The sequence below is a fragment of the Myotis daubentonii genome, chromosome 2 (genome assembly GCF_963259705.1).
Source record: "Myotis daubentonii chromosome 2, mMyoDau2.1, whole genome shotgun sequence".
Taxonomy (NCBI): Eukaryota; Metazoa; Chordata; class Mammalia; order Chiroptera; family Vespertilionidae; genus Myotis; species Myotis daubentonii.
This window is the reverse complement of record NC_081841.1, coordinates 91,943,869-91,956,855: the sequence shown is the minus strand read 5'-3', so window position 1 is coordinate 91,956,855 and position 12,987 is coordinate 91,943,869. Positions and strand designations below refer to the sequence as shown.

The 12,987-nt window shown below is 37.0% G+C and overlaps 1 protein-coding gene across 4 annotated transcripts in view; it reads left to right on the top strand.

The window, feature by feature from the left end:
- Positions 1–12,987, top strand: part of CEP83 (centrosomal protein 83) — a 143,756-nt gene that overhangs the window by 93,985 nt on the left and 36,784 nt on the right. For all 4 annotated transcript variants that reach the window (XR_009451280.1, XM_059683808.1, XM_059683807.1 and 1 more), the window contains 3 exons: positions 2,285–2,399; positions 3,642–3,786; positions 3,901–4,050. Coding sequence is in view for 3 of the 4 variants with exons in the window: in XM_059683808.1 (XP_059539791.1) it covers positions 2,285–2,399; positions 3,642–3,786; positions 3,901–4,050 (410 nt within the window). In the remaining variant the exon portion in view is untranslated. The remainder of the gene's footprint in view (positions 1–2,284; positions 2,400–3,641; positions 3,787–3,900; positions 4,051–12,987) is intronic.

Here is a 12,987-nt window from a genome sequence, read left to right as displayed (position 1 = left end):
TAATATATCTCTAATTTTTCACTTCATATTTAAGTCAGCTGCAGTGTAGTTTGTTAATGAGCTGCTGTCATTCTTAACCTTTTATAGTTAGCTTATAATTATATTTGTCACACAGAATAGATTTTTACTGTGGTCCAAAATTTAAAGCACTTATAGTTTAATTTCTGTTTGTCCATGAAATTATAATGTAGTAAAATCCAATCTACAGAAAGTTTCAGTATTTAAATTAATGTAATTTCTTAGCTGCCGTCCTGCAGTTAAACATTGTTCTATGAGACTTGCTTTCATAAAAAAGAAGTTTAGAAAGATTTAAAAATGCAAAACTGATGTCAGCACAAGGTATTTATTTTAAGTAGTGTCATTTAAAAATCTACAAGTTAATTTGGAGAGGGATACATTTTAATGTGATTAGCAGTACAGAGGCTGTATAGTGTACTTGCTTTTCTATTTATTTCCTTTAAGTGGGGATTTTACACCAAACCATTCCTTTACAATGTTTTTAAGACCTTTCATAGATGGTGTTTCTTTCACTAAGACACTTTTATTTCTCATCCTTGCCCTCTTTGGCTCTAGGACCCCTTCCATTTTTAAAAAATATTATCTTTATTGTTTAAAGCAGTGGCCCTTTAAATACAGTTCCTCATGTTGTGACCCAACCATAAAATTATGGTTCTGGCCCTTTAAATACAGTTCCTCATGTTGTGACCCAACCATAAAATTATTTTCGTTGCTACATCATAACTGTAATGATGCTACTGTTATGAATCGTAATGTAAATATCTGATATGCAGGATGGTCTTAGGCGACCCCTGTGAAAGGGTCGTTTGATCGCCAAAGGTATCACGACCCACAGGTTGAGAACCGCTGGTTTAAAGTATTACATATGTCATCCCCTGCCCCCCATCAATCCACCTCATCTCCACTCCCATCCCCTCCCCAGGCCTTTACCCCACTATTGTCTGTGTTCATGGGTTATGCATATATGCATATAAGTTGTTTGGTTGATCTCTCCCCTCTGCCCCCTTCCCTCTGAGGATCCTCAGTCTGTTGCATGCTTCCATGGCTCTGGAACTCTGGATCTATTTTGTTTCTCAGTTTATTTTGTTCATTAGATTCCATATATAAGTGGTATCATGTGATATTTGTCTAGGACCTCTTCTTGATTTCTTTCTAATTGCCAACTCCAGTTTTTTAGATTATATTACACTTAAATCATCCTTTACCCTCCTGTACCCATCATCTCACATTTTACGTGTTTCACTTGTATATATTCATGGTTTTCTACTCTGATTTTATAGTTTCATACCTTAGTATAATATGTCTGAATGCAGGTTTATCTAACCTTTGTATCTGTATTGGTTACATCCTCCTAATTTTAGAAGCACCTTATCAAAGGGAAGGGATGTGGAAAATGTTAGGTAGTGCAGATGATTGGAGAGAAAAAGCTTTCTTGATTGCTGCTATATCCTCAGCTCCTAAAACAGTGCCTAACATGTAATAGATGCTCAATAAATATTTATTGGAAGAATGAAGGAATAGTGTTTATGAACTAAAATTATTCAATTTCCAAAAGGGATGTCTCAGGAAAGATGAAAATTGGTATGTGATTGATATATGGGTTAATTAATGGAAAACATTGACAATTATTTATATTCACTGGTGGCTTTAAAAGAATCAGATTTTGACAATAAAGGTTTAGATTTATAACTTTCATACTTGTTCCTCCCACTACCACCACATATGTGTGCATACACTCACATATACACATACATTATTCAGTCACCAAATTCAATTGATCCTTCTTGCACCCCTCTTCCCCATCAATTCTTTGCCTCTTCATTGGTTTCTTTACCTTCAGTATCTTAATCTAATACATTTGCAATTAGAGTTAATTTTCTGAAACAAAGTTAATTGTGCACCTTTAATAGCTAATAGGATACACAACCCTTTTTATGGTGTATAAAGATTATTCCCTGCCACTCTAGCTATAACACATTAGCTTGTTTTTTAAGCAAGCAATGTGACCTGTACCTATGTAACATTTTATATGCTGATCCTTATATCTTGAATGCCTTCTTGTCACCAACATTCTTTTAAAAAGAAGGATTCTCTTTTATTAGGATAAAACTGTTTTCTTGATGACAAATATTTTTCCAGGCATTGGAACAACTTTCCCTGTTGAAGGTGCTTACCACAGCATTTTCTCATTTCTGCTAAAGTGTCAGGGTAAGCAGTTAATGACAAGAAAATGACCATAGTAATTTCAGTTTCTAATTATCAACAGGTAAAGGAACTTAAACATTCAAACAAACTAGAAATAACAGACATCAAACTGGAAGCAGCAAGAGCTAAGAGTGATCTAGAAAGAGAAAGAAATAAGATTCAAAGTGAATTGGATGGTAATATATAATTTTCCATGCTTTTTATTTTCACATCTAAACTAAAATTATTAAAATAAATCACACTGAGTTTATATTTTCAGATTTTCAGCTTACTTGACTTTTAATGTTAGAGCACATATGGATTGTTTTTTGTTTATATGTTGAATGTTCATTTTGTAATCTAACTTTTTAAAAAAATCATGTTTATGTTATAGTTACTTGATTAATACATAAATTAAGTGAAATTTTGCAGTGTGAATTCCATACTTCCTGAGTTTATAATTTTAAATCTGTTTAGATCATCATGTGATTGTTAGTTGCAGGCCCAACTTTTACCTTTAAAAATATTTTTATGTAGACCCTGGCAGTGATTGAGCCTCGTTCAGCCTAAGCTTATTTTTAAGCTCCAGTTTACTGTTTAGAATGTCTTTCTCATCAGGATTCCTCAGAAATTATATTATTTCTGACTTTTCTTAAGTACTTAAATAAGCTGCCTTTGGCCTGTCATTATCCTTGAGTTGGTCTTCAGTTGAACTGGCCTCTGTAGTTTTAGACAGAACTTACGATGAATGATTGTTTTCATTATTAATTTCTCCTTGATGTTGACTCATGAACTTACATAGTTAGGGAGTAAATTTTCTTAGGAACTTGTTGAGTTTGGGATCCAGTTTTGCATTTTTTTTTTACTTTGAGTTACATAACAAATTTTAGCTATTTTATCTGCAAAATACTTGTCATCTAATTACAAGGAAGATTTATAAATTCATTTGACAAAATTGAAAGTTTCCAATTTATATTTCTACTAGAAATCTAACACCTCTGCTAGAATAATAGGTTTTGAAGAGTTCTATGATTTTATTCAGGCTGCCTCCGGCCAGCTTGATGATGATGTTCTTTGTGGGTCTTAGGTTACAGAACCTTTGTAGGGGTGAAGTAGGTACTTAAACCTCTTTGGCTATCAGCAGGATTGATATCCCTAGCTTTAAAGATTCAAATGAATAAATGTATGTAACCTTTTATTAACCTTTTGTGTGTGTATGCTAAATAAACTAATGACTGAAAAATTAACTCTGAGTTTTAGTTTGTTTCATTCTTAAGAAAGTTTATCAATGTAATAATCTTTGAGAATATATTTCTAGAGTGACTTACTTTCTATACTCTAATAGTTGTCTTATCAATTTATCAATGTTTGCTATTAAATGTGATTTTTCATCTTAATAAGATTGAGTATAGCACATTTTTCTCCTTAAAAAATACTAGGATTACAGTCAGATAATGAAATTCTCAAATCGGCTGTTGAACAGCACAAAGTGCTCTTAGCAGAAAAGGATCGTGAATTAATACGTAAAGTACAAGCTGCCAAGGAAGAAGGTTATCAAAAACTTGTGGTATTACAAGATGAAAAGTAAGTACATAATTACCTTTTTTTTGCATTAAATCTCCTTGCAAATGAACATATTTTGCTGTCATATTATTCTTATTATAGTTCTTGTAACATAATTATCATCTGTTGTTTTAGGCTTGAACTTGAGAACAGATTAGCGGATTTAGAGAAAATGAAAGTGGAATATGATGTCTGCAGGCAGTCTGAAAAGGATCAGTGTGAAGAGAAATTGCGGGCTTCACAGATGGCAGAAGAGTCGGCCAGAAGAGAACTTCAAAGTATTAGGTTATATATTATATATGTGTGGATATATATATATACATATATATATATATATATATATATATCTTTTCAAAATTTCTTTTAAATTTCATTTTATTATTTAAAGTATTACAAATAGTAGTACATATGTCTCCTTTTTTTCCCCATTGATCTTCCCCCGGCCTCCCCTACCCCCGGCACATGCCCTCACCCCCCCACCCCAGTGTCTTGTGTCCATTGGTTATGCTTATATGCGTGCATACAAGTCCTTCAGTTGATCTCTTACCTCCCCTCCCCAAATTCTCCCCAGCCTTCCTGCTGTAATTTGACAATCTGTTTGATGCTTTTCTGCCTCTGTATCTATCTTTTTGTTCATCAGGTTATAATGTTCTTTATTATCCGTAAATGAGATCATGTGGTATTTTTCTTTCACTGACTGGCTTATTTCACTTAGCATAATGCTCTCCAGTTCCATCCATGCTGCTGAAAATGGTAAGAGTTCCTTCTTTTTTACAGCAGTGCAGTATTCCATTGTGTAGATGTACCACAGTTTTCTAAACCACTCATCTGCTGATGGGCATTTAGGCTGTTTCCAAATCTTAGCTATTATAAATTGTGCTGCTATGAACATAGGGGTGCATATATCCTTTCTGATTGGTGTTTCTGTTCCTAGAAGTGACATTACTGGATCAAATGGGAGTTCCATTTTAAATTTTTGAGGAAACGCCATACTGTTTTCCACAGTGGCTGCACCAGTCTGCATTCCCACCAGCAGTGAAGGAGGGTTCCTTTTTCTCTGCATCCTCTCCAGCACTTGTCTTTTGTTGATTTGTTGATGATAGCCATTCTGACAGGTGTCATGTGGTACCTCATTGTTGTTTTGATTTCCATGTCTCAGATGATTAGTGACTTTGAGCATGTTTTCATGTATCTCTTGGCCTTCTGTATATCTTCTTTGGAGAAGTGTCTATTTAGGTCCTTTGCCCATTTTTTGATTGGATTATTTATTCTCCTTTTGTTAAATTGTATGAGTTCCCTGTAAATGGTGGAGATGAAACCCTTATTGGAGATATCATTGGCAAATATGTTCTCCCATGCAGTTGGCTTTCTTGTTGTTTTGTTGATGGTTTCCTTTGCTGTGCAGGAGGTTTTTATTTTGATGTAGTCCCACTTGTTTATTTTCTCCTTAATCTCTCTTGCCCTAGGATCTGTGTCTGTAAAGATATTGCTATGACATATGTCTGCATTTTTGCTGCCTATGGAGTCTTGTAGGATTTTTATGGTTTACCATCTTACATTCAAGTCTTTTAGCCATTTTGAGTTTGTTTTTGTGTATGGTGTAAGTTGGTGATCTAGTTTCATTTTTTTGCATGTATCTGACCAAATTTCCCAGCACCATTTATTAAAGAGACTGTCTTAACTCCATTGTATGCTTTTGCCTCCTTTGTCAAATATTAATTGAGTATAATGGCTTGGGTCAATTTCTGGGTTCTCTATTCTGTTCCATTGGTCTATATGTCTGTTCTTGTGCCAGTACCAGGCAGTTTTGAGAACCGTGGCTTGGTAATATAGCTTGATGTCTGCTATTGTGGTCCCTCCAACTTTGTTCCTCTTTCTCAGGATAGCTGTGGCTATTCGGGGTCTTTTTTTATTCCAGATGAATTTTTGGAGAGTTTGTTTGAGATCTTTGAAATATGCCATTGGTATTTTAATATGTATTGCATTGAATCTATAGATTGCTTTAGGTAGTATGGACATTTTAATGATGTTGATTCTACCAATCCATGAACATGGTATGTTCTTCCATTTGTTTATGTCTTCCTATATCTCTTTTTTCAATGTCCTGTAGTTTTCCGAGTACAAGTCTTTTACGTCCTTGGTTAAGTTTACTCCTAGGTATCTTAATTTTTTTTCGTGCAATGGTAAATGGGATTGTTTTTTAATTTCTTCTTGTGAGTTCATTATTGGTGTATAAAAAGGCCATAGATTTCTGGGTGTTAATTTGTATCCTGCCACATTGCCAAATTCATTTATTAGGTTTAGTAGTTTTTTGATGGAATCTTTGGAGTTTCCTATGTATAGTATCATGTCATCTGTGAATAAGGACAGTTTTACTTCTTTTCCAATTTGGATGCCTTTTATTTCTTCTTGTCTGATCGCTATGGCTAGTACTTCTAGTACTGTGTTGAACAGGAGTGGTGAAAGTGGGCATCCTTGTCTTAGGGGAAATGGTTTTAGTTTTTGCCCATTAAGTATGATGTTGGCTGTAGGTTTGTCATATAGGGCTTTAATTATGTTGAGGTATGATCCCTCTATTCCCACTTTGCTGCGAGTTTTTATCAACAAAAGGTGTTGGATTTTGTCAAATGAGTTTTCTGCATCAATTGGTATGATTATATGATTTTTGTCTCTCAGTTTATTTATGTGATGTATCACAATTATTGATTTGCGGATATTGTACCATCCTTTCATCCCCAGAATAAATCCCACTTGGTCATGATGTATGATCTTTCTAATGCATTGCTGAATCCAATTTGCTAGAATTTTGAGGATTTTAGCATCTATGTTCATGAAGGATATTGGCCTGTAGTTCTCATTTTTTTGTGGTGTCTTTATCTGGTTTGGGGATTAGGGTAATGCTGGCTTCATAGAAAGAGCTTGGAAGTGTACCTTCCTCTTTAATTTTTTGGAATATTCTGAGGAGGTTATTTTTCAGTTCTTCTTTGAATGATTGGTAGAATTCCCCTGTAAAGCTGTCCAGACCAGGGCTTTTGTTTGCTGGAAGATTTTTGATCGCTGTTTCAATTTCTTTGGTAGTTACAGCCTATTCAGGCTTTTTTATTCTTCTTGGTTGAGTTTTGGGAACTTGTATTTTTCTAAGGATATGTCCATTTTATCTAGGTTGTCCATTTTGTTGGAATAGAGTTGCTCATAGTATTTTTTCATAATCATTTGTATCTCTGTGGGATTGGTTGTTACTTCACCTCTTTCATTTCTGATTTTGTTTATTTGGGTCCTCTCTCTTTGCTTCTTGGTGAGCCTGGCTAGAAATTCATCAAACTTGTTTATCCTTTCAAAGAACCAGCTCTTGATTTTGTTGATCTTTTGTATTGTTATTTTTGGTCACTATGTTGTTTATCTCCTCTCTGTTCTTTATTATTTCCTTTCTTCTGCTTACACTGGGCGTTTATTGTTGCTCTCTTTCTGACTCTTTGAATTGTACGTTTAGATAATTTCTTACCATTTTTTCTTGTTTTTTGAGGTAGGCCTGTAGAGCTATGAACTTCCCTCTCAAGACTGCTTTCACTGTGTCCCGTAGCTTTTGGATTGTTGTGCTTTCAATGTCATTTGTTGCCGGGATGCTTTTTATTTCTTCTTTGATCTCTTTGGTAACCCAATCATTGTTTAATAGCATGCTATTTAGCCTCCAGGTGTTTTATTTTTTTAAATTGTTTTTATTGTAGTTGATTTATAGTTTTATGCCATTGTGACCTGAGAAGATGCTTGATATGATTTCTATCTTCTTGAATTTGAAGAGACTTTGCCTGTGTGCCAGTATATGCTCTATCTTTTAACACTAGAAAGACTGAAATTTAGTATATACCTATATTGCCCCAAAGCAGTCAAAATGACTGCATTGTGAAAGAATAATATCGGAGCACTCTTCACTTATGTTCCTTAGCTTTTCCAATAACTCACTTCTATTCGACATTTCTTTCATGAATTTAGGGCGCAAAAGAAATAAAATAAACAACTTATTAGAACAAGTATCATTGCATAAAGATTCGAATAACAAGTACTAGTTTAGCTTATTGAGCAACTGCAACTTATCAAGTATCGACAATTTATCATGTACTTCTATGTTATCATGTGACGGTAATCGAAAAAAAATGAAAACTGTTATTTCAGTACAGAGCCGAACTGGTCATATAAGAAATTTACTCAATTCAATAATAAGAGTTAAAATTTCCCAAGCAGTCAAAATGACTGCTTTTGGGCACTATAGGTATAACACATATATATATACCGGAAATGAAGGAGGGGGAGGTAACTACAATTATTAATAAACGCATTTATATGTTGTACAAAAAGTCACAAAATTCTAAGACATTGTGTCCTTATATACATAATTGTTTTTCTAATTGAAATTAAAAAGCAGTCAAAATGACTTCCTTGGGCAATCTAGTGTTAAAATGACCCATGTGCACTTGAGAAGAATGTATATTCTGTGGCTTTGAGGTGAAAAGTTCTGAAGATGTCAGTTAATCCCATCTGATCTAGTGAATCATTTAGGATTGATGTTTCTTTGCTGATTTTCCGTTTAGAGCATTTGTCTAGTGGTGATAGTGGGATATTCAAGCCCCTACTATAACTGTATGGCTGTCAGTCTCTCCCTTGATATCCTCCAGAAGTTTTTTTTATGTATTTGGGTGCTTCTGTATTGGGTGCATATATGTTTACCAGAGTTATATCTTCTCATTGAATTGCTCCCTTTAGTATTATGAAGTGGCCTTCCTTATCTCATGTTATGGCCTTCACTTTGAGGTCTAATTTGTCAGATTTAAGTATTGCTACCCCAGCTTTTTTCATTTCTATTCGCCTGAAAAACCCTTTTCCATCCCTTCACCACCAGTCTGTGTGAGTCCTTTGTTCTGAGGTGGTTCCCTCTAGACAGCAGATATATGGGTCATGTTTTCTTATCCATTCAGCTACCCTTTGTCTTTTGATTGGGGCATTTAATCCATTTACATTTAAAGTTATTATTGAAAAGTACTTGATTGTCACAATTTTTTTTCTTTATGCTTTTGTTCCTTCTTTCCTTCCTATTTCTTCTTTTTACAACAGATCCTTTAGCATTTCTTGCATTGCTGGTTTGGTGGTGATAAACTTTCTTAGTTCTTTTTTGTCTGTGAAGCTCCTGATTTCACCTTCAATTTTGCTTGATAGCCTTGCTGGGTGCAGTATTCTTGGATTCAAACCCTTCCTTTGCATGACTTTCTATATTTCATTTCATTCCCTTGTGGCCTGATGTGTTTCTGTAGAGAAATCAGTCACTAGTCTGATGGGGGATCCTTTGTAGGTAACTTGCTGTCTCTCTCTGGCCTCTTTTAAGATTCTTACTTTGTTGTTGGTGTTTGCCAATTTAATTATAATGTGCCTTGGCGTCCATCTTTGGGGGTTCATTTTGTTTGGGACTCTGTGAGCTTCTTGGACTTGTGTGAATTTTTTCTTCCCTGTATCAGGGAAGTTTTCTGTCATTATTTCTTCAAAAAGGTTTTCTATTCCTTGCTCACTTTCCTCTCCTTCTGGCACCCTTATTATGAGGATGTTGTTTTGTTTCGTGTTATCCCAAAGTTCCCTTAGGCCACCGGTTCTCAACCTGTGGGTCGCGCCCCCTTTGGTGGACGAATGACCCTTTCACAGGGGTCGCCTAAGACCATCCTGTATATCAGATATTTACATTATGATTCATAACAGTAGCAACATTACACTTATGAAGTAGCAACAAAAATAATTTTATGGTTGGGTCACAACATGAGGAACTGTATTTAAAAGGCCAGAAGGTTGAGAACCATTGCCTTAGGCTCTCCTCTTGTTTTTTAAGTTTTTTTTCTAGATCAGTGATAGCAAACCTTTTGAGCTCGGTGTGTCAGCATTTTGAAAAACCCTAACTTAACTCTGGTGCTGTGTCACATATAGAAATTTTTCGATATTTGCAACCATAGTAAAACAAAGATTTATATTTTTGATATTTATTTTATATATTTAAATGCCATTTAACAAAGAAAAATCAACCAAAAAAATGAGTTCGCGTGTCACCTCTGACACGCATGCCATAGGTTTGCCATCACTGTTCTAGATGCTGCTCTGCTTGGGTATTTTTTCCTGCCTTGTCTTCTAGCACACTAATGCAGTCCTCTGCTTCTTCTAGTTTACTGTTGATGTTTTCTATTGAGTTCTTTATTGCAGTGATGTCATTTTTCATTTCTTCTTGGTTCTTCTTCATTTTCTCTTTGTTCTTACACATATTGTTGAATTTGTCTTCCAACCTTTTCAGTGACCTTATGACCATTTCTCTGAATTCTTTCTCTGACATATTGCTTCCCTCCATTTTATTTACTTCCTTTTCTGGTGATGCCTCCTTTTCTTTCGTATGCGGGCTATTCTTTGTCTCCCCATGATCTCTCCTCTCCAGGAGTCTGGCTATGTAGCTCGCTCTCTCCTGTGTTGACTTTCACTAGGCAATATCTATCCTTTCCGTCCGCAGATTGTCTCACCAGCTGTGTTTAATTTGTCAATTCTGGATGGGTGTTGTTTGATTCAGTTGTTCCTTCTATCTGCTCTGTGAGAAGGTGCAGGGCCATCCACGTATTCAGCGCAGCTTTGTCTCCCCCTGGATAGACTTTTTAGGCGCTCATGGTCAGGGAGGCTGGAGCCCTGGTGTTCTTGGTTTCGCAGCTGAGGCAGCTGGTCCCTGGGTGATGCGGTTGTAGGGTCCCAGGAGATATCCGAGGTCTCCCCTGTTGAAGGTGAAGCTGGGCTTCTGATCACAGCTGGTCTCCCCTTCAAGATTGCGCGGTCTCTGTGGCAGATCTGGCCACTTTGGGAGAGATTTTAGCAGCAGTAGAGGCTGCCTGGCCAGGGGGGCCCATCTGCCAGTCCCCAACAGTCCCGTGGAATATAGCTGTTCCTCTCTCACAAATACAGACACTCCCCGCACGTCCATGCACTCTCCTTTCATTGTCTCACTCACACAGTATTTTGCAGTCTACCATCCCGTCAGCAGCCATCTAGGATCTCCTTTATAGTATGTTTTAATGTCTGGTTGGGTTATTCTGTCTTTCTAGTTTTTCTTCTTTTTCCCCCTCATAGCTCCCTCCACCCGGTTCCCACCCCACCCTCTGCCCTTCCCCCCCCCCCCCACTGTCCTCATCCATAGGTGTACGATTTTTTTCCAATCTCTTCCTGCACCCCACCCCCCACCCCTTTCCCCAAGAATTGTCAGTCCACTCGCTTTCTGTGCCCCTGATTCTATCATATTCTCCAGTTTATTCTGTTCATCAGATTATTTATTCACTTGATTTTTAGATTCACTGTTGGTAGATATGTATTTGTTGTTCATAATTTGTATCTTTACCTTTTTCTTCTTCTTCCTCTTCTTAAAGGATACCTTTCAACATTTCATATAATACTGGTTTGGTGGCGATGAACTCCTTTAGCTTTTTCTTATCTGTGAAGCTCTTTATCTGACCTTCAATTCTGAATGATAGCTTTGCTAGATAAAGTAATCTAGGTTGTAGGTTCTTGTTATTCATCACTTTGAATATTTCTTGCCACTTCCTTCTGGCCTGCATAGTTTCTATTGAGAAATCAGCTGATAGTCCTATGGTTACTCCCTTGTAGGTAACTGACTTTTTTTCTCTTGCTGCTTTTAAGATTCTCTCTTTGTCTTTTTCTCTTGGCATTTTAATTATAATGTGTCTTGGTGTGGTCCTCTTTGGATTCCTTCTGTTTGGGGTTCTCTGCACTTCCTGGACTTGTAAGTCTATTTCTTTCACCAGGTAGGGGAAGTTTCCTGTCATTATTTCTTCAAATAGGTTTTCAATATCTTGCTCTCTCTCTCTCTCTTCTTCTGGCACCCCCATAATTCAGATGTTGGTATGCTTGAAGTTGTCCCAGAGGCTCCTTACACTATCTTCATATTTTTGGATTCTTTTTTCTTTTTGTTTTTCAGGATGGGTGTTTTTTACTTTCTCATGTTTCAAATCTTTGACTTGATTCTTGGGATCCTCTAGTCTGCTGTTGGGAGTGTGTATAATATTCTTTATTTCAGTCAGTGAATGCTTAATTTCTAGTTGGTCCTTTTTCATATCCTCGAGGGTCTCACTAGATTTATGGAGGGTCTCACTAAATTTATTGGCAGTTTCTAGAAGATTCTTGAGTAACCTTATAACCGTGGTTTTGAACTCTATATCCAGTCGTTTGCTTTCCTCCATTTCTGTCATTTGTGGCCTGTTTCTTTGTCTCCACATTTTTTATGCTTCCCTGTGTTGATAGAGTGGCTTTCTGTGCTAGGTGTCCTATAGGGCCCAGTGGCTCAGCCTATGCCGGGGTCCAACCCCAGCAGGTCCAGGGGTCCCCAAAGGTGTAAACGGAGTCGGCGAAGAAGGAAGGACACAGAGACAGTGTTCAGTTGATCAGCAGCCTAGCCAGGATCTCCAGCCAAGTTCTGGTCTGGATCTCCAGAGAGGTTCTGCTTCGGATCTCCAGTGAGGTTCTGTAGCCATGTTCCCTCGCTAGGTTCTCCAGCCAGGTTCTGTCCAGGTTCTCCAGCCAGGTTCATTCACCAGGTTCTAGTCAGGTTCTCTTGCCAATTTCTGTAGTCAGGTTCAGTCCAGGATCTTTTGCCATGTTCTCTCCAGCGAAGTTCTTCTGTCTATAGGTTCTGTGTAGGTTCTGTCTGTAGGTTCTCTCTTCTTAGTTCTGTCTTCTGAATTCTCTTCTAAGCTCTGTCTCTTTCTGTCTTGTTACATCTGTATTTATACCAGTTGATTCAATCCCATCAATCTCTATTCCAAAGGTTAGGGCATTTCTTATCTCCATTCCAGGGAGTAAAGATTATGTAGCTTAAGCATGATTGTTCGTAGTTAAAGTGATTAATTACCCGCCTGGCACTTAGTTGAGGGGTTTTATTCCCTCCCTAACTTCAGGGGAAAATCCCTACCTGGGGAAACAACCTTTCTCAGAGACCTTGGTTAAAACACATAGTGCCAAGAAGGTGAGCAAACATATTAAGAACAGTATGCCATATATGCCAGGTCCCTTGAAACAGCAAGCATGGACCGGCTCCCGGCAAGCCTACCCAATTACCTGAGGTGGACACTCTTGGTGCACCCCTTTGTGGGCTTTGTGCACAGTCTTGCTGTAGCCTTGTGGTAGTTAAGCCTTGATTATTGTAGT